Source organism: Cantharellus anzutake (assembly GCF_015039405.1).
Source record: "Cantharellus anzutake strain C23 chromosome Unknown EI90scaffold_62, whole genome shotgun sequence".
NCBI classification, from domain to species: domain Eukaryota; kingdom Fungi; phylum Basidiomycota; class Agaricomycetes; order Cantharellales; family Hydnaceae; genus Cantharellus; species Cantharellus anzutake.
The window spans coordinates 213,921-236,141 of NW_024067012.1; the positions used below are offsets into that span (position 1 = coordinate 213,921).

Genomic DNA, 22,221 nt, shown 5'->3' on the forward strand with positions numbered 1-22,221 from the left:
TACAGCCGAAGGCGTTTCTTTGATCGCCTCAAGCATCAGGTCCATGAGTCTGTTACAACGGAAGCAGTTGGATAATGAGTGCTGAGATGAAGTCCATCTAAGCGCCAATGACCGCCCAGGACTGGATGGCACATGAATAAACATGGCGAGTGATGAGCTTCTGGATCTTTTCCTTCAGATTTGGACGCCTTAGCTCTGAATTTGCCCAGATGGAGACGCATGACGAACTGCATTCGCCGGGTTGGTGGCGGTTATCTGTATTGCGGCAACATGTTGAGGTCTGGCAGTCACCCTTGTGTACCGAACTGTGATTCGCAGATCCTACGGCAGTAAAAACTATCAGCGTGCGAGGCCCGCTGTGCAACGGCGCCATTCAAAATTTGCACTGCCATCGGAGAATGGTGCGTGGATAAGGGATAAGCCCACTTGAATGTGGAAAAGGCGGAGTTAGGCTCGTATTTGGGAGGAGTAAGGAGAAAGCTGATATCCGTAAGCTAAGCTTATCTCCAAATTTGATGTGGTGTTCACTTATGGATATCTTAAATAATGTCGGCTCGCCCCTGTTTCATGCCAGGATGGCAATCGGTTTCAGAAGGATCCTGATGTCTACCGAAGCCATGAAATGGCTTCTCACTTGAACACATGCATACTTGGGGCTACAAAAGGTGGTCGTCTTCATCGACCGACGATGTCACTTGCGAATGGCGCCCTTTCATATTAGATGTTTCGATTGTTCGTGGAAGCGGCGTATGCCATGGTGCATGCCAGTGTAGAAACTCGTTTGGACGAAACGCTTCCTCGTGCTTACTTAAACGCTGTTCCCATATTAGAATACTCGCATGGCACGTTCTGTCCTCGTGTTCGAATAGCACTCCCATATTATCAAGCGGTCGACCAACCCTAGATCCCTTGAAGCCTTCACTGGTTGCGGGCTGCACATAATGGGTCTTTGTACGAGTATCTGTATGAACACAAAGGGGCACGATGACAATGATGTGCGTCCTTTACGGCTCAATGACAGCGCATCGGTATTGATTTCTAGGGAGAACAGTCTAAGGACAGCTATGAACCTGGAGGAGGTCTTAAACGCACGGCAAAAGAAAAGGAGGAACCACGGTACCGGTGCGTCATATTAATTGGCTGCTCAAAGACTGCCTGCGTGACCAAGCTGCAGTGCTCAGCGGACCGCTGTTAGGAGCCAGGTTATTCAACGGTTTCATCGGCTCTCTCGCCCTCGCCTGGTGTCATTAAAGCCTCAACCCGCCAACTCACCACCGAATGATAGTGAAAACAAGGTGTGACAGACCCAAGTTCACCTTAAATGCCCAGCTGACCGAATGTCTTCTAGGTAGCATTCCCTCAATTGTGCGTCCCTGGCCACTCATCCTAGTGGTGTCTTTCACTCACTCGATTCACCAGGCGTAAACGAGGCCGATACCTGACTCTCGCCGATGCCGTCCAATTAATCAATCGGTGAGTTACTTCTTAACTTTCATGGAACTCACCGATCACTATCGACTCATGCGGAAATCCATTCGCACAGCCCGATCCCCGAGGTCCCCATACCTCCCAGAAGGCGGTACCAGACAATGTGATCCCAACATAGCGCAAGCGCTCATGTTCATTGGGGATTCTCGCAGTTTAGTCGTTGACGGCACAAAATAAATGCACCCTCTTTCCCCTCAACACACCAACAATAATGCGGAGGCAAGCCCCGATATCCACTCCCGGGCTTCGAGAGATTATGTATGGGGGGTGGTTCCGCTAGTTTGGCACGCTTAACTCTGCCGGAGTCTGGATAAGCTGCCTCCCGCCCTTGCTGGTGCCTCCCTGGTTACACGGCCTCTGAAAATCATCTGGAACTCAATTACAATGCTTGTCCATTTTCTGATGGGTCTCTGGGGGATGAACCCGGGGGACCCACTAGAGCATGCTCTAGTCTAGAGTGCCCCAGAAACCCCCAAAGCACCTAACGCGTCTGTCCGCTTCCTGCTATGTGCGGTACTGAAGGTGTCCCTAGGTAGCTGATAGGTACCTGCTGACCAACCTCAAATCGCAGAGTCTCGAAGTCGCTGGACGGCGATCCGAGCTCCGCAGACACACTGTTTGAAACTAAGTGGGGAATTGCCATATTCCATGATCCATGGTTGATCCTTAAGGTGGTTTCCACGTTTAGGGAAGCAGAAATGATCGTCAGTGCATGTTGATCAACTTCACTTCCAAAGTTTACAAAAGAGCGACAAAGCACGCTGTACATATCTAGGGACAAAAATGCCTGAATCGGAATATCGTCTGACCAGTCCAGTCGGCCATCACGCGCAACAACATAAAAACGGAAAAGGAAATGAGGGGGAAAGTCGAAGATACGACATTAGTACAACACAGGGGATGAGATTAGTTTGAGGCCTCGGTAGCAATATGAATATATCCCCAGAGCGAGATCTTCCGAAATGATTGACTGTGTTCCGTCAGAACACTACGAGTATTATCAAAACTAAAGTTATTTGGGTGAAGATAGTGGGCACATGAGGGGAACGAGGCATGAATTGTTCTTTTTTCTTTTTCTCTTTCTTTCTTTCTTTCTTTTTTTGGTCAACTTTCCATAGTAACGTTAGAGCGCGAAGGGACAGGGCTGATGTTGGGTATAACGCGAAAAGCGAGTCATGAGGAGAGATGCCAAAATCCGGGAAATCATGAGGGGCCGTAGGATGTGCAACCAGTATGATCGTTGAAGTCCCTTTCCAGAAGCGCTGCCAGAGGAGTGCAGATAAGTATGGATACAGTTTCGCAGTTGGAGACATTGAACTTCGCAATCCCATTTGTTCAATTTTGTTTTGATGGAGGCCAACCTTTCTATTGCGAATGAACGAGAGGATCAACGCAGATGACGCCGTCACGCTCAGACCAAGCGTAGCCCCATTTGAAGAGCCAATCACGAACACCAGCAGCTAGGCGAGCACGAGAAGTACCACGACTGGGATCTTGAGTTCCAGTATGTTTCTCTTCTCCCACAAAGAGGTAGGCAAGACCGTAGAAGTGCTCGGATTCAAGCTGGAAAAGCGTATTAAGAGGGTTGATCTTTGATGATTCAAAATTAAGAAAGCTTACTGCTACCAGGAAATCCTCAATAACTTCGACAGCTTCGTTAGAATGCAGCCCATGAAGATCCAAGAAAGCCTCTGTTCTCTCCTCGGGAGTGAGTCTACTATCAGGGACGACATTTGAAGATGCAACGCCCAGACAGACGCCAAGCCCTCCTCCGCACATTTTACCACGGGCTGTCCGATCGCTGGGATCATCACTCCACGAAACATCACGATTCCTTACAGCCTCCACAGTCATCGTTGCTCGCTCACGGACAAGACGAGCAGCAGCCCTGCCTGCCTCGAGACCCATCTTTCCGTTGAGCTCTTGTGCTTCTCGGCTGTGGCGTTTAGCACCAGCGCCATCACCTCGTCTCCAGGCTTCTGCAGCACGGGATAGACAAGCATTTCGCGCCGCACCAAGTTCGATAGCTCGTGCCCGATAAGCCATATAGAGTTTGTTCAAAATGTCTCCTGTGGGAAGAGTCGGAACAAGTGCTGGGGGTCGTAAGCGGATGCGTGGCGATGCGCGTGGGACAACAGGCCCTGAGGCGCCTTGCAAAGTCGAATCCGTTTCTGATTCGTTGTACGGTAAACGAGGGGGAAGGGGTTTCTTGACCGCAGCCGCAAAACGCACCCGGCTGGAATCGAAGGGACGATTGAATCCAGGCCCGGCCCTCCGATTGTGCATCTCACCCAGAGTAGGAAATTCAGTACGGGTCTCTTCATGATCTCGGTCATCGACGATACCAGTTCGATTCATTGCATTGGTAATGCCTTGCACGTCAATATGTTGGGGGAGCGTGTGCAAGAACTCACACTGCTCTCCCTTAGCGCACTGTCCCTTTAGCCAGAATCGGCAAAGCGCTCGATCAAGGTCGTGGCTTCCGATGCCACAATCAGCAAAAATTCATTGGCAACAATAATTTGGGACTCACCTGAAGCGGCAATCAGACCTTCTACAATCCCCTGCAAGGAAGTACCTGCACACGCGGCTTGCACCTGAAGATTTCGGCGGCGGGGCGAACCGTCCAGTCGTATTCTTTCCATTGGTATCACTTCGCCCATATGGCCCTTCGCGAGAAGCAAGCATGACGCCTCCACCGATTGAACGCAGAGTTGGCTGTCCACCCTGTGGTGTTGTCCCCGGCAGAGGCGGAGGAAGGGCCTGATCAACGAGCCACGCCATAGCACCTTCAAAGTCGTATCCGCTGCTTGCTAGTGCAGTTTCGAGCGTACTGGACGGCACGCTATCACCAAAAATGTTTGAGAGGATTTCGAATGGTGTAAGGTCGCCTTCGGCAATGTATTCTCCATGATAGCCACCTTCCGCTGCCCCGAAAGACCCGTTAGGGTCGCCATACACGAAGTAACCGGGCTGAGCATATCGTTGGAGATGAGAATTATACCCATAATAGTCGTCAGGATTGGGAGGGACTCCAAATGAGTTTGAGGCTGATGAATTCGACACACTCGACGCCGACCACTGTGTCTCAGTATCGGAAGGCGATTTACTCAGGGCCAGAGGGTGAGGGTTGTGAGGTGGTGGCTTCACTACAAATGGCGAGAAGGGGTCGTCGTCATCGTCCAGGACATCGAACGCCGCACGGGATGAGTCCTGAGGAATTTGAATAGGTGGTGTACGACCGCCATCCTCACTATCCAGCTCTCCAGGAGGAGCAGATTGCATCGGAATAAGCGGGGCGGCTATGGCCAAATTTGAGGAACCTCTTCCGAGCGACGCGGACGGGGTCGGAGAAGGCTGATAATTGTGCGCCCACAAATCGGGGGATTGACTCCGTAGTAGCGAACTTGCAGAGGAGGAGCGTACGATAGAAGGTCTGAATTCAGTGGCCTTAGCATTCAAGAACCGAGGCGAGGCCAGCGGCGAGGAGGTAGGAGTTGGAAGAGATGGAGCGGGTGTAGGGGATGAAGATGGCGAGCCCGATAGTGTGGTGTGAGATGCCAGCGGTGTTGAAGGGCGCCTGAATGACATGGCTAGTGGCGATTGGCTCGGGGTACCCGGGCGTGACGATCGGGTCGAGTGGACGGATGCTCGCGATGTTGGTCGTGACGGGCGCTTAATCGGCGTCAAAAAAAGGAAAGGGACCTAGCGGCGGACAGGACAGTTTAAGTAGGTCCAACAAGGTACAGGGCCAGCGAGTGAGATGGACTTACATTTGCCAGGTCATCGCGACGCTTATGCATCAATTCCAAGACGTTCTGCTCCAACACCTACCGTAGTTAAGGCAAATGTCAGCTTGCAGTATGTAGCGAAGAGTGTGAACGAACAGTTTCATCAGAAATGCGAAAGCTCTCCTTCAATAAGTCTTCAACTTTCTCTTCTTCGTCTTGGTCCAGCAGCTGAATCACTTGAGCAACAAGGTGATCACTGTTGAAAACATCAACTTCGCCACCACTGTCGGCTTCTGAATCAGAATTTTCCGATGCAGGTCTGACAGGCGCTCGGACAGCGGTCCCGTACTCGCGAGCAAGGGCGGAGAGGAGGGCACGAGTGTGGGGAAACTTGGTATTGCTGTTAGTAGTTGCAGCTTCAGCGACAGCCATCGCTTTCACAGCGCTGAGAGCGCTCGATCCGGCTAGTAGGAAGAGAGCCTGAGGCAAGACGATGGATGGGCGTTGAGCGGGGACGGAATAAACGGTTTGTGCGAGTCGAGACCCAATTGGAATATTAGTAAAGGAAATCTCCTTCCATTTCTGGGCAATCTCGCCCGATCCAAGTTTACTCAACTCACGAACCCAACGAATACCACAGCATGTTGTGTGACAAGGTACAGATACATTGGAGGATTATCATCGAGAAGGACAATTATGGAACGAAGCACAATGTGGGCAATACATCATCTTGATCGCTTCCATAACAAGCAGTAGAATTCTCTGCTGCAGTCTACACATCAACTTTCTCCTCGACTCCTCGTGACCCGCTCTACAGGCATTTGACCCATCCAACTTTATCAGGCCCAACGTATCCTTCACTAGACATTGCGTGCGACCAAGGTGGGGGTTATTAAAAAACCTACCGGTACACATTCCGGGGGAGACAACAGAGGATAGATTGATGACTTGTCATAAGTTTGGACGATATCAACTGATCGTCGAAGATCGGGTTCAGGCAGCTTCGGGGAGCGAGAGTAACCTTCCCTATCATCTCCTTGTAAGCATCTGTTGCTTCAGATAGCACAGGGGAATAGTAATGCAACGAAGGGAGTAAGAACCATAACGTATCATCTGTCCAACACCCACCGCTCACTTTGCTCGGTTTTTTAAGTTATCGTTCCTCATAGATTGCAGGTCTTGTTGGAAAAGGCGATCATCCTGTGCGCAATAAAATACGGTATGAAACCGCGATCTTCCCGGGAGGCTCAACTCAACTGCCTTTGGGTAGTTATGTACACTTAACGACGTGCAAACGGATTCCTAAAAGGCGTGGTGCGCCTACACGGCCACTCATATCCCGAGCGGACCACGCGAGTCCTGGTGTGGAGGGTGCTGAGTTGGACTAGGAGGAAGGGGTCTGCTTGAAGCGCGGAGTGCAGACCGTAACAACGAAATAGAGTAGATGGATCATCTAACTCGAGGACTCACAGGTCCAATACCTACCCGTTCGGGAGGCAAGGGAGCACAGGAAGTCTGCGGGGCCAGAATGAAAACTGTCCGCATCGGGCCGTACCGACAAGAAGCCTCAAGCAGGGACTTGGCACCACACAATAAACCGACGCTCGTTTACGGCCAATAGACACATATTGAGTCAGAAGCGTCAAACGAGATTGACCAGTTTGAAATCAATAACTCGAGCGAATATTCAAGGTGGAACGGCAACCGATGTCAAAAAGCTGAGATAGCCAGAACATTTCGCAGAGGCTCACAGTTCAAGCAGGATTCTACATGCTCAAATCATGTTTTCAAGTAAGGAGCGAGAGCTGAACGAACCATCCGCAGTTGCGCATGCATAAACAACCTCGACATAAACAACGACCAAATACCGCCTCCGACGATCCCTTTATTGCCCGCCTCCTACGCACCTCTCGATCTCCATATTTCATCCACGCCAATATCAAACCAGGAGACATTATGGACGCTATCGAGGTCAGAAGCCAATCGGACGAGTTTTATCTCTTATCTTCGATTCGATATGACACCGAAATGGAATGGCGTCCAAGCAAACAAGCTGACTCAGATCTTGATGTTGATTTTGACACCCCACTATTTCTTATCTCATACCATCTCGACCGCCTAAGACGCGCAGCCGATGCATTTGGCTGGGACAAAGCAGCCGAGTCCCTTAGCGGCGACGGAGCGCTCAGTCGATTCCGAACAGCTTGCGAGGAAGCAGTCACGAGTAATTTTCCAGCGAAGACTAAAGATGGGAGGCCTGCATCATACAAGGTAAGAATGTCCACCCTCAAAGTCCAGTGAGCATCAGATGGCCCACATCCAATTTCACAGATCCGATATTTAGTCAACAAGGACGGAGACCACCGACTGGAAGTGAGTCCGATTGGTCGAAGACCTTTCGACCTATTAAATATTTCCAGTCGAGCACCCCGCGAATTCACTACTTGGCCTACCCAATATGCACCAATCCTGGATATATATCTTGACCCCGTCCCCACTCCCAGTTCCAACTTCACCTCATACAAAACCACGATACGTGATCATTACAATGAAGCTAGAGAAAGAGCGAGAATCAATTCTCCAAGTGCAGCAGTAGAGGTGATATTGTACAACGAGGAAGGGAAGATTACGGAGGGTTCATTACGGAATATCGCAGTCTTCCGAAATGGCTCTTGGGTGACCCCACCACTTTCTACTGGCTGCCTTGGCGGAGTCGTACGGAGTTGGATGATTAAACATGGTAGGGTAAGGGAGGCTGAGATCATGATAGGCGAACTCATAGTGGGAGAATGGGTTCTGATTTCAAACGCCGTGGAGGGAATTGGACTGGGTCTCTTTAGAGGGACGCGCCATTGACGGGCATAAGGGTGTGGAACATACACGACTTCCACACCCCTTTAAAGGTTGAAGGCAGATTGGCCCCTGCATGGGCAGTGTTTCGAAGCAACGCCAAATGCAAATGGAATCTTAACAGAGCTGCTACAGACAAGTGAGCGAACGTTATGACAGTAGATGAGTGTAGAAAAAATCCACTCCTTGTTTCACGCGATGGAGAAGAGTTTACACTGTGGTGCGCTCTTTCCATCCTCGTGACCTGAGTCCGGTGTGAATTCAGTTAGCTTCATCGCAGAAAGCTAAATCTAGCAGAGCCTCATGAGAAGCTCTATCCGGAAGACGCTGGACCCGCGGACGCGCTCCAGGCGGCCTATGAAGGTCCTTGAGCGTGATGAGAGGTAAGTGGATGCTCACTGCTGATGCAGTTCAGCCTGCTACACTTCGTGTTTCAGCGTCACTCTGGCAAAGCTTGCGCCCTCACTGCTAAATGCGACTTTACGGGGCGTCTCCCTATACTTATGTAAGGAATGGCTACTTGAGAGGAAGGTTGGCTCCCTGTGGGCCCTAACTAGAGTCATCGGAGTTGTTGGCCTGCTCTCTACTTTCGTTTGGCTACCTTATCGAAGAAAAATAGCACGTTTGGATGTGAGTTTTGTGCAAGAGACTGGCGACTTTATTATCGCTCATCTGGAGTCACTGCAGTGGAATCTTGTTGTCATTCCTTCATTAGCACTTATGCTCCAATATTGGTCACTCTATTCAGCCCTTGCTCGCGTGTCATTGCCGCAGTGCGTGTTTTGGGTGCGCCTGTTCGACTTTGTTTGCTAAATTTCCACAGGGTGCTAGGCTTCACTTTCACCTCTTCCTACTGGCTTCCCGCTCTCACTACTGCTATTTCCGTGCGTCATACTCAAATGACACATCGCATCGCATGATATTAAGGCTGACCATTGTTTTAGCTACGAAAAACTTTATATGTCATACTGGCGGCCTCTTTGTCCATCTTATCATCTATCTATTCCCCCGCCCTCACTGGACCTGCTCCCACCCTGCGATCTGTCTCACTAGGATATATCTGCATTCTTATCCATGCAGTCGCCAAAACCGTTCATCGAATATACTTCGACCAGCTCTTATTACAATCGTCAGTTTCACATCATGTTTCCTCTTCCATTATTTTGACTGGCGCAGGGGGGTTTGCATTCCAACTTGGTCTTCTCTCTTCTTTCATAGTTCGTGTTTCCTTGGTCTAGCTTGCAAATAGCGTTTGCTAATCATTATTTTTCCAACGCTCCAGTCAGCATCAGACCCCCCTCCTGCTCCACATGCCCCCATGTTAGTTCTTCCTATCCTAGCTGCCTCTCTTGCTTGCAGCACCTTCGTGCCGCATCATATCCGCGGTGAGGAACAACATCCTGCGCTTGTTTTGATCTCCTTCCCAGCGGAACAATTTGTGGCCTTCTTCACTGGGATCACATTATTCGGAAAAGCACTGGGCTTTGCCAATCTAATAGTTCTGGGTCTTCTGTGCTCTGGTATGTTTTTCGCATCTCTTCGTCCATTTTGAAGGGATGTACTCAACTTACCAGTATTATCGATATCGACTCAGACTGCGTCAGGCAGCGCGCCGATCGTCACTACCAAGCAGCTCAAGGCTTTCTTCGACACCATCATGTCAAATCCCGAATCTCGGAAGATATCTTACTTCCTCGCTCTGAATCTTGCTTTCATGGGCGTGCAGATCATGTATGGTGTATGGACAAACAGCCTTGGCTTAATTTCAGACGGTAAGTAGTACACACGCTCAACTATTTTTATGTAGTTCTTATTGTAACTAAATAGCAATACACATGTTCTTTGACTGCATGGCTATTGGAGTGGGTCTAGTAGCCTCCATCATGGCACGATGGCCACCGAACGAGCGTTTTACTTATGGGTTCGTTCCTCCTTCCTCCAAATTACTTCTTGCTCATCGTTCATTCAGCTATGGGCGTATTGAAACACTATCTGGTTTTGCGAATGGCATGTTTCTAATTCTAATATCCATATTCATCGTCTTCGAAGCGATCCAGAGAATGTGCGGCTGCCCATCCTCTTTCTTCCCTCTCAGCATGCTAACGTTCGTTGCTATTGAGCAGCGCCAATCCCCCGGAGATGGAAACGAAGCAATTGCTATTAGTGAGCACGATGGGTCTAGGCGTCAATCTCTTTGGGATGTTTGCTATGGGTGGGCATCACCATCACCATCATCACGGACATGGGCACAGTCATGATGGTCATGACCACGTAAGTACTAGGTTCCAACCATGGCTGTTTCCTGAATGCTCGCTTCAGATCAAACATGGGGAAACTACCGAACACCACGAACACCACGACCACCACGAGCATCACGAGCATCACGACCACGATCACGACCATGACCATGACCATGATCAAGCCGAAGCCCATGATCACGTAAGCCAGCCGTCTCGTGTGTTCGACGTTTGTTGACAATGCTGGTGCTTAGAGTCCTGACGAAACACACCATAATCATGTGCACCTGAACGCAACTCGTTCTCTTCATGCTCATGATGAGCATGAACACCATGGCGAGAAGTGCGATCATGAGAGTCACCACGAACATGGACATGACCACGTGCAAACTACGCAACCCCAAACGCATAGCGAACGCTCCCATGTTCATCATTCTCATGCAAAACATTCCCATGGCCATGGCCATGATCATGGTCATGGACACGGTCATAATATGCGAGGGGTATTTTTACACGTCATGGCGGACACTTTGGGATCCGTTGGCGTCATCATTTCCACAATTCTGATTGAACAGTATGGATGGACAGGATTCGACCCAATAGCGTCACTTTTCATTGCCGCGCTCATCGTTGCTAGTGTTGTACCGCTGATGATCGACTGTGGACGGGTCCTAAGCCTCGACCTAGGCGGACAAGAGGACGCCGTTAGACGAGCTTTAAGTGAAGTAAGAACCTGCGTCATGGAGTCGACGGGCGCCACGCTGATATTTCAATTGTAGGTCTCGCAAGTCGAGGGTGTGAGAAACTACGAAAATCCGCGATTCTGGCCCAAAGACTCCGAGACCATTGTTGGCGCAATAACCATCAATTTATCACGGTCGCCCAGTGATGGTGACCAACTACTATTGCCCATCTCTGACGTTGTCTCCAGTGTGGAACACTGCCTTCGTCGGTGCATCCCTTCATTAGCCGAACTCAATATACAAGTTTCATAAATTATTCTGGTAATCATCCCTGTTTATTATACACACACTGTTCAGTAGTGGGACCAAACTGGCTCGATGACAGCATGAGAGTTAGCCTTGGATTGGCCCTGAACGTACTTGGGGGATCACGCGAGTCAACCGTTCGCGCTTACATCATGAATATTGGCAACATCGTTTACTAAACATCCATTGTTCTGCCACTGTCACAGCGACATTGAATCTTAAGCTACATTGGAAGAACAGTAGGAATACGACGTGCATTTATGCAAACCATTTTGAACAACACACCAACACAAGAGACCACATCGAACGAAGACACGGAACCATTTAGGACAGCAGACAATGGCCGAAGGACACATAAACACAGTCACCAGATGAAACGCTATCCATTGACTCACCTAGAATCCCCAGACAAAGACGAAGAACACATAAACGCAGTGGCCGGATGCAGCGAATATGTAACAAAGATACCGAGGCGATCCAACGCCTTTTTTGGGCAGCGCGTCAATAACGGGGGCTGTGGCAGGCGCACCAAATATATTTAGATGGTCAGAATCGGAGACCGATTTAGGCAGGTCACTAGCCTCTAAGACCGATTACATTGCACTTGTACTCACTTGAATGCCAATGCCTCTCGCGATTCCCCTTTCCCCTTGTGATCATCACTCAGGAGTGTGCAATCCATATTAGTGTCTTCGCTCATGGAAAGGGACTCCTCTTAGCCATCGGCCAAATGCTTGTGTCCGACGCACACAGCAAGACTGTCACTGCTCCGCAGCAGTTGGATTTGGCCCACGATTTGCAATGCAGTCCAGAGTAGTAACTGAAAGTCTCCGCAACCTGGGTTTCGTGCGCGAGAACCGAGAAATGATGTCGTTACACTGGACTGCATTGCAAATCGTGAGGCAAACCCAACTGACCCTCACGGAACGAACGCAACAGTTGGCGGTTGTACTCGCAGATGCATCGACGCGGTTCCAAAGACTGCCACGCCTTCTAACGACAATTCTGTCACGCTCCGTGATGATCGAAAGCGCTGACTTCGACAAGGTATTGGAATTCTTTTTGAGTCACAGGGGGGAATCGTCCGACGAAATGTCCTTTCGGGTCCCAATGTGGATGGGAGAAGATCGTGGGGCGTCCACAGATGAAGAACTTTCTGTGGGGGTGGGGGGTTCTGTCCTCGAGTGAGTATGGCAAGTTGCTGCTGTCGAGGTAGACAAAACCATATTCATCCTCGTGGCTTGCCTCTGAATGCTCCTACCAGTTTGAAAAATTAGTTTGCAAGAGCAGCTGTCGCTCTAAACCGCATGAAGAATGTCTGTGCACTCGGACATCTGGTGGAGGGTACGCACATTCACAGACGGTCCCCACCGATTGGAATTGTCTTTGAGGCGCTATGGTGAGGACTCAGACTCAGTGACAGTGACAGTTGAGCCTCAAAGAGCAGCATTGCGTACACCTTGTTCCTTCCACGCATCAAACGGCGCATTTTTTTTTGATTACCGCACTCAGACATTTCTGCTTTTATAACGATACCGAAGACAGCAACTTCCGCGAGTTCCCCAGTGCTCAGGTGGATCCTAATATCGAGAGCCGTCTCCTTGATCACTGTGACGACCCCAATTAGCCCCAATTGGTTGGGTAATGTACAACCTACCAGTGCTGCTCATGGATTGACCGTTCGCAGATGCTTGGCTACGGTAAGCAACACCGGTAGGTTGTATATTACCCAACCAATCGGGGGTCGTCACAGTGATCAAGGAGACCGCTCTCGGTATTAGGACCCATCTGAGCACTGGGGAACTCACTGGGGAACTCACCTGAATTGGTTGTAAAGCGGGGGAGGCTCATTTGGAGGGGGATTGATGGCAATCTTTATCTAAAGAATAGATATGTTGCCGTTGTCGATTGGGACGTGGGACATTCAGCGATTCGAGACTGTTTGATACGCGGGGTGCGGCATCCTTCTCTTGCATGTGAAGACGGCATCAGAAAAGAGAGTCCGAACATGAGAGTAGGAGTCAGGTTGACAGATCAATCGGGGGGAGTGTGACAATGAGATACCCATCTTCGTGTTCCAACCTGATGACCCGCTACGGAGTAGCGAGAATATTCTGGCAACGAACTAGATAGATAGTGCTTCTACTGTAATCCTTGTATACTCCTGGTCGCCGTGACCACATTCCTCTACCCAATCATGGATTGCTTCGGGTGACCAACATTGCTTGCCAGAATTCTTGGTGTGCTCGTAGAGTGCCCTGCTGGACAAGCTGTGGGTGGATTCCGGGGAAAGATCCACGTCGCGTTGTTGGCGGGTATCACATACACTCAATTCCTGTTGGGTAGCCCGGCTTGAGCCTCTTGTTGGAGAGCCTCTGTGGAGTTTGCGCTTTTTGTCACGATGCGGTGCTGTCCTGTCCTCACTTGAGGCATCATCCTCATCGTTGTCCTCGTCACCTTCGGGGGGAGGGGGATTAAAGCTCTCGTCATCCAGCACATCAGTCGGTAATCCCCTGGTCCACGCATCATATAAAGTCACTACCTTCACCAGCAGAGGGTGCTCCGCTGACAAGGTCATGGAAAGACGGGTGTCTACCTTGCGGAGCGTCCTACCGGCTCGGGCAATGACAAAGTGGGGTCGTATGTGACTCAGAAGGAAAGGAATATTTTGGAAAGGATGGAGGTGAATAGTGAAATCTTCCACTTGAGGGGGGCTGCGCACAACGTGCTGGACGCAGACGGCCATGCTGTCCATTTTACCAGGTATTGGGAATAGCTTGTATTTGAATGGCTCATTGCCCTATGAGTAAAGTTAAGTATGGGAAATGAACGGATAACGGACTTACGTTAAAGAGTGGGAAGTTATTTCGATGAGCAGTCGGGGAGACTGTGATATTGGTGAGGGTGCTGTGGTACATGTCGACTACACGTTCTTCTGGGACAAGGATCCAGAAATGGTTGTCAAATAAGGCGTGCAAAGTAGCTCCGACTGTGAAAGAGATAAGGAATAGAAAGTATGTATGGAGAAAGACCTACGTCGAAAAATGTTGTAGCGAGTGTTGAGGTTCAAGGTATGATACTGTAAGTTCCAGTGCCATTCAAGACTGGTCATCTGGTGATAATGGTAAATAAAAGAGAGATTATATGAAGTTGAGGACGGACGAAATTGTGGTGATTGGATAGGGCACGGGGCAGGCAATGCGCATACTGGATAGCATGGTCTGGATGGCGATTTTCGATCAAGCAGCGTCCATCGTTAGGATCTGCGGCTTGGACACGTTTCTTGGTATTTTCAGAGGGTGGTTCGGCTTGTCGTTGAGAGGGAGTTGTGTGAATGCTGCTGGGAGCTGTTCCTCGATATTCAATGTCGTCCATTACAGTGTAATACAATGTGAGAGTGTGCAGAGGTATGCGGCTAAAGGTGGGGGTTGGCAACTAGTGTTGTACAGACCTGGTCGAAAGACCAAAGTCTGTGAGTCTGACTTGACGGTCACAAGTCTCTCCCACGGTCTCAAGTCGGACCCTTCATCAGGAAATCCCCATATTCATGCCGCCAAGCTGCCTCTCGATTCCCCTGCTTGTTGCAATGAGGAGATTCCTGATAAGGCGGTCCGCTGTCCACCTGCTTTAACTCACGATTGGCCAGAGGTAAGCTAGAAACTTTAATTGATGATTTTTACCAGCGCACGGCCGTGCGTATACACGAAATCAATATGAATCTAGCAGTATTATTGCCATTTCTGGTGATGTCGATGTCCTCCCTGTGTTGACGCTTAGGATTATTTGACGGCTCCGATCGGACTAGTACCCAATCACTCTAACTTCGGACCAAGTAGGTGATAGTATGGTGGATGCCAAAAGGAAAGAGAGGTGCCAGAGCGTAAAATTGTATCAAGAGTCAAATCAGTTGTATCTATACTAGAGTGCGTGCTTCGCATCGCTGCTATCTGCACAGCATTCGATCCAAGCATTATTACACGAACCAATCCGCACTATTTACATAAAACGCTATGGTACAGGAGATGAAGGCGTGTGCGTTCTTGGATGGAACATTGCGCATTTACAGCATACAGTCCCTCGCACCTGCTCCACACATCGGCCTGTCCCTTTGGTGTCAGCCGTATTCCTTTTTTATTCCGGTCTTATTTTCTGTCTTTCGTCCTTTCTCGGTCGTGAAGGTGTTGTGACCGTCGGTTACCTCTTTGGTGGGTAGGATCCCGTATATTTACGACTTCGGTACTAGCCTTTCCCATTTTTCATTTTTCGGTTCTTTCCCAACAGTTTGTAACCTCTCTCTGTTCTTTGCTCGACTATCGCTTGCATCTGTACCTTTTGCGTTACCCACCACCATCCCCTTCTCTACCAGTCACTACTCAATTTTGTACTTAAACCGGGTCGCCTAAAATTTCTGAGACTTCGACTTTTGTCGGGGTCGTCGCCACGCTGCTCCATTGCTCCGAGTCGCCCAGCGTGGCAACAGCCCTGGCGAATGCCAGAACCTCTGAGTATTGAAGACAACCCGGTTACTTACACACAGGAGGAGATCGGGGAGGGAGGGAGGGGGGTGACGCAAAAACAAGGACAACGCGGAGAAGAGCAAAGAGGTTACAGAACAAAGAAAACAACCGAAACCCAGGAAATTTAACCAGATGAGTAAGTAATCGGGATCACTCACTGAGTGTAACCGGAGGTCGCAACACCCCCTCGGCGAGACCGAAAAACCAAAGAACACCAGGAAAATACAGCTTAAGGACCGAAAGGTCAAGACTAAAAGATGAAGAAAAGATAAACGTCTTCAGCAGAGGATGAGATATAAGAGGGCGAGAGCCCTGAAGCGTACACGGACGAGAAACACGTACGGAATCCATCCGAAGAAATCGAACCAGGATATGCGCGGCAATAAATCTGGATCGGCAAGACTAATGTACTGAAGACAGAAGGGGAAGAGTGCTCTGAAATGGTGATAACGCAAAGAGTGAAGACACGATGTCATCCCATCCATAAATCTAGAATCAAACGTGGAAAGGCAGTTGTGAAGATCGAGTAGCGGGCCCCTGCCGCGACAGGCGGCGTCCATCAGTTGGTTCACCAGGACGGCTGTGCAGGCAATATTTGTGCTTTCCAGATGTGGATCCGACAAGAAATCGATGAGATGCATTTATTAGCCACCCGTAATCCCCACCAAGTCCTGCGCGGAGTCGCAAGTGATCCTCAGAGGATAAAACCGAAATCATCTCACCGATCGGGAAATGCTTTGCTCAAACGCAACGATTGAGAGGGGGCTGCGCATGTACATGCTCGACCACGACAATACTGCTGCCAGCTGTAGTCGTGCATCATGGACAGCCGGGTTCCCCGGAATCGAAAGCTCGGTTTCAGTGAGGCATATATGGATCAAACAAACGTCATTCTTCTGTCGAAGATTCGAAGCATGTATCAGCCTCGTGGATTTTTCACACTTGCAGCTCATCCTTGTTTGCATACGATGTCCCTCACTGCGTTGACTCACAGCGTAACCATTGCGTCAGGGAAAAGAATAATCTCGCGACGGCTGACTCTTTGTGTGCATGTTGAACCTGTATAGCATATTGCCGAAGCCTTCCATCTCGGTTCCCGGTATCGAGCCTCCGCTTTTCTGACTCTAAACACGTTGGTGACGCCGAACCAACCCCACTGCTTTTCATGGCCACTACACCTGGAAATAAGCAGTGGAGGCTGGACAGTTGCATCCCGGGACGAGCTGCTGCATGCGTAAACGTGTACAGTGCGCCTGGGCTCTTAAACAGGCAGGCTCGGGAATTAGGAACTTTGATTGAGGAACAAATGTATTCACACGCTCCGGTGTTCATAAATCGTGTGGTGTTCTTTTGTCGTCGGCGTGGTGACGTCGGAGCGCGGTCCGAAATGAAATCAGTTTCTTCGAGAAGATGTGCGTAGCGGAAGCCAAAGATATATCCTCACTTTCGTTGAAGCTAAGAAATTGCTGGGTGAGGTGTTGTAACGCATCGGATTAAGTACTCGCTCTGATGTGATGGTTCAGATCAAAATGAGCCATGGGCCATTGGGCTGGAGTTCGAGTTCGCCGGTATAACAAAGGTCTGTGATGAACCGAGAGGTGTATGTGTGGTTTCGACATTGGGGCCTGTCTTCCAAATGAGAATGTTCTTCATTCGCTGTTCGAAGGGGGGTCTTCATGCGGCACATGCCATCGTATCGTCAGGGGGTGCCTGGACACGCGGCGTCCGGTTAGGCATTTAGCGCCTCTGGCCCCTACGCACCATTGTTACCGTCGCTCACAGGGATGCAGTCTTCAACAACAACGAGGCCCAGTGGGCTGCCCGATTAGCCCCCTTCATCCGGGACTTCGGTCCTCAAAACTCGAGGGATGGAGCGGTCTTGTGGATACCGGCTACTGCAGGAAGAGATGGGACAGATGGCGGTCGGAGAGCTGGCAGGCTGGGAGACACATAGCGCAACCTTGAACTGATTGTAACCCATTATACGCTCCGTCATATGCCGCCCGGCAGATACGGAATCTAGAATGATCTACGCACGCATGCACACACATGGATGCGCACAATTGCAGTAGCCCACGAAGCCCTGACATTCTTAGGTCAGCTCTGTTGGTTCACCAGCTTGATTCTGAGCTTCCGTCAAATGTAAGGAGTATCCCATATTGTCACTGGGAAGTTGATGCTGGCATACAAGGACTGGACATGGAATAATTTATGGATTGCATGTGGGCCACTTATGGCGATACGCAAGAACCTCAAGGCAATGTTGGGATGTCGAAGCGCTGAACGTACCAACCTACAGAACGATTCAGACAGCATAAGATTACTTGAAAAAATAGACCCACTTAAATATATCATCTTCCTACTCCATTTTCTTTCTCTCTTAATGCTGTCCAAGCATCTTTCGTCGCAGAAACAATACGAGTCTTGATGCTCCCAAATGAATCCAGTGCTGGGCGCACATCGAGGCTGAAGATAGGTGAACCATCGCCATCGGGAGGGGCTTCATAATAGTCAATCACGTAGCGAACTTCTTCGCCTGTATGTCGGCGAACGACCCAATCGTGTCTATCGAAGGGTGGCACCGTATTGAAACGCGAGGGAAATATCTTGCCCATTCCCAACCAAAAACGTGCTTTCGGAGATAACTCTCCCGGTTTCCCTTGGAAACGCGCTAACCGAGGCTCGGGGGCACCCCTGAAGAGGCAAAAGAAGTACAAAGAATGTGACAAAGATTGTTGTTGCAACCATCAATGGTTTTTAGATAGACCTACGGCTGACTTTCAGCTTCCCATTTCACAACTTCTTTCCACGCCATTTCGTTCAAAAAATTATGTATCTCCACCATCATTTCCACATGTTCCTCTGGTGTCACCCAACCTTTCCTTACCAGCGCATTGTAGAATTGTTGAGGGCTTGGGTATTCCCATTTCTCAGAATTGGACGACTCGCTATCGGGAGAAGGGGCACGAGGGATGCTGGACTCCGTCCGTTCAATTGGAAGGCTCGATTTTTGATTGTGGGCCGGTGTCTGGGGGAGATTGGGCATGTTGTTTAGGGGATTCACAACGTCGGAGCCGGAGCCCCCACGGTGCATTGGACATGTTGGAGGGGGAGAGGAGGTCGACGACGAGACTGGAGGATGTTCCGGGGGAAGGGCGGGCTGCGAGTGACCTGAACTTATCGCCTGTCCCATTTCCAGCAAATCGGTGCGAAGACTCGGAGGTTGCCGCTCGGCGGCTGCGTCAATGCGTCAGAATCCTGACGCCCCGCCACTAAGACACCCTTTGAGCGCGCACGTACTACTACCACCACGAACTATTACATCCCAAACATAGTGGGTTGGAATGGCGTGGATATCTATTCTTCCATCCATCGGAATGGGTAAGCCTTTCACGACTGCGCACACGTCTGGCGTACCTTGACGAATGACACCCATTGCCTAGCGATTGGACCACCATTAGTCTATGGTGACCAATGTACACATTCCATCCTTTGCTTTTGAGTCCATCCCTAACTTTATTTACAGCTTATTCAATCATCAAGAAGAAGTCAGTACTTCCGTGTACGGCTTTCTGACACTCTGAGGGCGAACATTCCATCCAGGGATTCAACTGGATTTTCAAGAGATGTGTGTGGGATTCTTTTACTTGCGAATATAGCTAGGTGCTTCTTCTGGATAGGCAACCAGTTTGAGATCGGTCTGTCGTACCAATCCTCATGATACTTGTTGGACTTGGATTCTGATAAATCCTGTTAAAGCCTTGCTCGTACAAGCCATCCTTATGATCCTCGCGCAGCTCGCGCTTCTTTATATCTGTATTCGGTACAGACCAACAACGAATCCAGAATCGTTGGGGATGTCGACAAGGTTCATGAGATTCTGGCAGTGGCCAACCTATTCCCGATATATTGAATTTTTAGCGTCTTACATGTGGGTATCTTTGAACACGTCGAAGCCTTCATCACCTCCAACTCATTCGATTCTAGAATTGTTCTAACAATTCTGATACTAATCTTTGGCCGCAGCCAGCTATTTGTCGATGCCCTTGGTTTCTTTGCATTAGGACTCGAAAGTACCCTTCCTCTGCCGCAATTATATAGGTCAGTGTAAGGGGGATCCGCATGGCGAATAAAGCTCAGAAGCAATCCATACAGTAACTATAAGCAGCGCTCTCTATATGGTTTCCGAGCTACGACTCTCGCCGGATGGCTAGCCGGAGACCTGTACAAGTACGTTTCTTCACAAATCCCAAAATATATTCTTGACGCACTTGGAAATTCTAGAACGGTATATTTCATATTGTGGCACTCGCCTATCCAGTTCTTCGTATGCGGTCTCTTCCAAGTCTCCGTGGATTTCGGTTAGTTGCTTTATTTCCGGACAGCGTATCGTGGGTTGAAAGAAGTGTGGCTCCAGCGATAGTAGTACAACGGCTTTGGTACGGGGCGGCTCCACCAACAATTCAGGCAAATGAAGATGATGTCCTCGAGCAAGCATTACGGCTAGAAGAAGAGGAAAGAGTGGCTCTAGTGCGAGAAGACGACTGAGCCTGCCTCATCCACATGATAAGACTCTGTTCTCGACTCTGATCGGACTACAAGTTGCACATGTCCTTAGAACCCGCTACTAGTATCGACCTCCCCATGTGACGAAATCAATTGCGTGACTGCCATTTTAGACTCAGCTTCTCGAACCTTGTTTTACCTTTGGGTTCAAACGAATCCACATCTATCACAAGTCCAAACGCATTATGAATAAGAAGTTAGCGGTAACGTACAAGAAAAACAACCGAATATCAACACAAAATATCTAGATCCGGAGAAGTACTATCTCGTACGGAGCAAGAAGGACAAATGTCTCCTGTGATACTTATGGGGCGGCTGCGGCTCTACGCTTCCACCACTTCTTATCTGTCCGTGGAATAGCGTGCTCTAGGCAGAATGGCATTGACTAACGATAGGTATGCAACCAGCGAAAAAGCTTACCATAAGGATTAGGGATCATAGGATGACTCTGAGGTGGTGGCTGGGGGGCCTGAGGTGGCACAATCGGATGCGCTGGTGGATAAGGTTGCGCTGGTGGGTAGAAAGTAGGAATCCCAGGGCCGGCTGTCGGGGGCTGCTGAAACGGGTTACGCGGAAGTGGCGGGGGAGGCGCCGCAGGATACTTTGAACTCGGATGACGTAACCCATCTGATGAACGGCGCGAGGCATCTGGATGCTTGTGATCGTGATCGTGATCTCTTACACGGCTGCTTTCCCTTGTTCGCGCCTTCTCGCGAGACTTCTCATGACGGCGGGAGTCGTGTGGCTGTTCCCCAGGGATGCGAACGCCTTCTGAAGTGGGAAGAATCGTAACGTGATTCACAATGTATCGTTTGCTCTCTCCTGGCACTTCGATTGTTTCATATACGTTTCCTTCCACATCCTTCTGCATGGTGTATCTTTGTTCCTTCCCATTCACTGTATGTTTGATGGTTTTCTCCTCTACCCAGATAGGGTGTGGGGCATCAGAATTATGGCGGGTTGAGCTTCGACTGGATTGCCTTGAAGTCTGGCCAGATGGAGGTTGACTGGAATATGAGGCATGGTCATGAACACCAGACGGATCGGAACGGCGGTAGTGACGTTGGCGGCGGAATGGATTCCCTCCTTGCGGATCAAGGAAGAAGAAAGGTTCTTCCATTCCTTTTGCCAATCCACCCGGCTGCTGTGTGAACACGGAGTCAAACATACTGAGGGGCTCCGAAACTAGGAAGACTGGTGGCGGCTCCGAAAAGACAGGTTGGGGAACCCGAAGTTCTGGGAACGCAGGGAAGGGAGGCATTGGCATGTCAAAATCGAAGAATCCGGGCATGGCAAAGAAGGGATCAGCCACGAAGACAAATTCATCCGTGGCCCTCCGTGGTGTGCCCGAGCGGGCGAAAGTTGCGTTCGGCGGAGGTGCGCCGAAGTCTTCAGGAGGCGGCCAACCCCCGTACGTATCATAGAGTTTTCGATTGGATGGATTACTGAGAACAGTGTAGGCTTCGTTAACCTTTTTGAACTCCTCGCCTGGATCTACACCATTGGCAGCAGGCGCCGCTGCATGCCGATCCGGATGTGACTTTAGAGCGGCCTTCTTATACGCCTTGCGGACTTGTAGAGTAAGAGTAAGGGAGTTAGAGTTCGTTTCCATGGCTTGGAGGGTCGTGGTAACGATGAAATGATGCAATTTATACTTACTCTCGTCATCGTTTGCATCGCGTCTAACGCCAAGGACGTCATAAAAACTTCTTTCCATATTGCACAGAGAAGAATATGCGAGTTATTTCGTTGAAAAGTACTGTGCGCAGGTGAGAAAGCCCGAGACGAGAGCACTAGTTAAATACCCCTCAGCCCGAGTAAAGGAGTCGCAGTAAGGGTCTAA

The 22,221-nt window shown here is 49.7% G+C and overlaps 8 protein-coding genes across 8 annotated transcripts; 4 read left to right on the forward strand and 4 right to left on the reverse strand.

Annotated features, from left to right (window-relative positions):
• Positions 1-941: 941 nt before the first annotated feature.
• EI90DRAFT_3019667 (uncharacterized protein) lies at positions 942-1,595 on the forward strand (the record flags this gene model as incomplete). Its single annotated transcript, XM_039057389.1, has 6 exons — positions 942-995; positions 1,043-1,122; positions 1,169-1,295; positions 1,349-1,365; positions 1,420-1,473; positions 1,544-1,595. 6 exons carry the CDS (start codon positions 942-944, stop codon positions 1,593-1,595), a joined length of 384 nt encoding a protein of 127 aa, XP_038911462.1.
• A 1,258-nt stretch (positions 1,596-2,853) lies between these two features.
• Positions 2,854-5,651, reverse strand: EI90DRAFT_2934880 (uncharacterized protein; the record flags this gene model as incomplete). Its single annotated transcript, XM_039055126.1, has 5 exons — positions 2,854-3,051; positions 3,109-3,967; positions 4,022-5,193; positions 5,262-5,318; positions 5,376-5,651. The coding sequence occupies 5 exons, from the start codon at positions 5,649-5,651 to the stop codon at positions 2,854-2,856; spliced, it is 2,562 nt and encodes an 853-aa protein (XP_038911463.1).
• Positions 5,652-7,175: 1,524 nt separating this feature from the next.
• Positions 7,176-8,075, forward strand: EI90DRAFT_2934852 (aminotransferase class IV-domain-containing protein; the record flags this gene model as incomplete). Its single annotated transcript, XM_039055123.1, has 2 exons — positions 7,176-7,443; positions 7,528-8,075. The coding sequence occupies 2 exons, from the start codon at positions 7,176-7,178 to the stop codon at positions 8,073-8,075; spliced, it is 816 nt and encodes a 271-aa protein (XP_038911464.1).
• A 297-nt stretch (positions 8,076-8,372) lies between these two features.
• EI90DRAFT_3130012 (uncharacterized protein) lies at positions 8,373-11,301 on the forward strand (the record flags this gene model as incomplete). The annotated part of the gene is made up of 13 exons (XM_039064265.1): positions 8,373-8,452; positions 8,507-8,699; positions 8,757-8,842; positions 8,893-8,953; positions 9,014-9,286; positions 9,352-9,589; positions 9,644-9,841; positions 9,897-9,990; positions 10,039-10,131; positions 10,193-10,340; positions 10,389-10,508; positions 10,561-11,031; positions 11,086-11,301. The coding sequence occupies 13 exons, from the start codon at positions 8,373-8,375 to the stop codon at positions 11,299-11,301; spliced, it is 2,271 nt and encodes a 756-aa protein (XP_038911465.1).
• Positions 11,302-13,490: 2,189 nt separating this feature from the next.
• Positions 13,491-14,670, reverse strand: EI90DRAFT_3130013 (uncharacterized protein; the record flags this gene model as incomplete). Its single annotated transcript, XM_039064266.1, has 5 exons — positions 13,491-13,565; positions 13,622-14,095; positions 14,142-14,284; positions 14,332-14,407; positions 14,458-14,670. The coding sequence occupies 5 exons, from the start codon at positions 14,668-14,670 to the stop codon at positions 13,491-13,493; spliced, it is 981 nt and encodes a 326-aa protein (XP_038911466.1).
• Positions 14,671-16,977: 2,307 nt separating this feature from the next.
• On the forward strand, positions 16,978-17,766 carry EI90DRAFT_3019671 (uncharacterized protein; the record flags this gene model as incomplete). Its single annotated transcript, XM_039057390.1, has 4 exons — positions 16,978-17,224; positions 17,336-17,391; positions 17,479-17,540; positions 17,595-17,766. 4 exons carry the CDS (start codon positions 16,978-16,980, stop codon positions 17,764-17,766), a joined length of 537 nt encoding a protein of 178 aa, XP_038911467.1.
• Positions 17,767-18,008: 242 nt separating this feature from the next.
• Positions 18,009-19,299, reverse strand: EI90DRAFT_2356750 (cytochrome c/c1 heme-lyase). The gene is made up of 3 exons (XM_039052913.1): positions 18,584-19,299; positions 18,155-18,506; positions 18,009-18,105 (listed from the first exon to the last, which is right to left on the reverse strand). Exons 1-2 carry the CDS (start codon positions 19,003-19,005, stop codon positions 18,164-18,166), a joined length of 765 nt encoding a protein of 254 aa, XP_038911468.1. The 5' UTR covers positions 19,006-19,299; the 3' UTR covers positions 18,009-18,105; positions 18,155-18,163.
• A 1,237-nt stretch (positions 19,300-20,536) lies between these two features.
• Positions 20,537-21,950, reverse strand: EI90DRAFT_3075845 (uncharacterized protein). The gene has a single exon (XM_039061605.1). It carries the CDS (start codon positions 21,667-21,669, stop codon positions 20,764-20,766), a length of 906 nt encoding a protein of 301 aa, XP_038911469.1. The 5' UTR covers positions 21,670-21,950; the 3' UTR covers positions 20,537-20,763.
• Between the last annotated feature and the right edge of the window lie 271 nt (positions 21,951-22,221).

Excerpts from the sequence above, each read along its gene's own strand:
- EI90DRAFT_2356750 (XM_039052913.1), bottom strand. The coding sequence starts at position 19,005 with ATGGGACAGGCGATAAGTTCAGGTCACTCGCAGCCCGCCCTTCCCCCG. Across the intron at positions 18,507-18,583 it reads TGGGAAGCTGAAAGTCAGCC|GGGTGCCCCCGAGCCTCGGT; the intron begins GTAGGTCTATCT and ends TTGCCTCTTCAG.
- EI90DRAFT_3075845 (XM_039061605.1), bottom strand. The coding sequence starts at position 21,669 with ATGCCCGGATTCTTCGATTTTGACATGCCAATGCCTCCCTTCCCTGCG.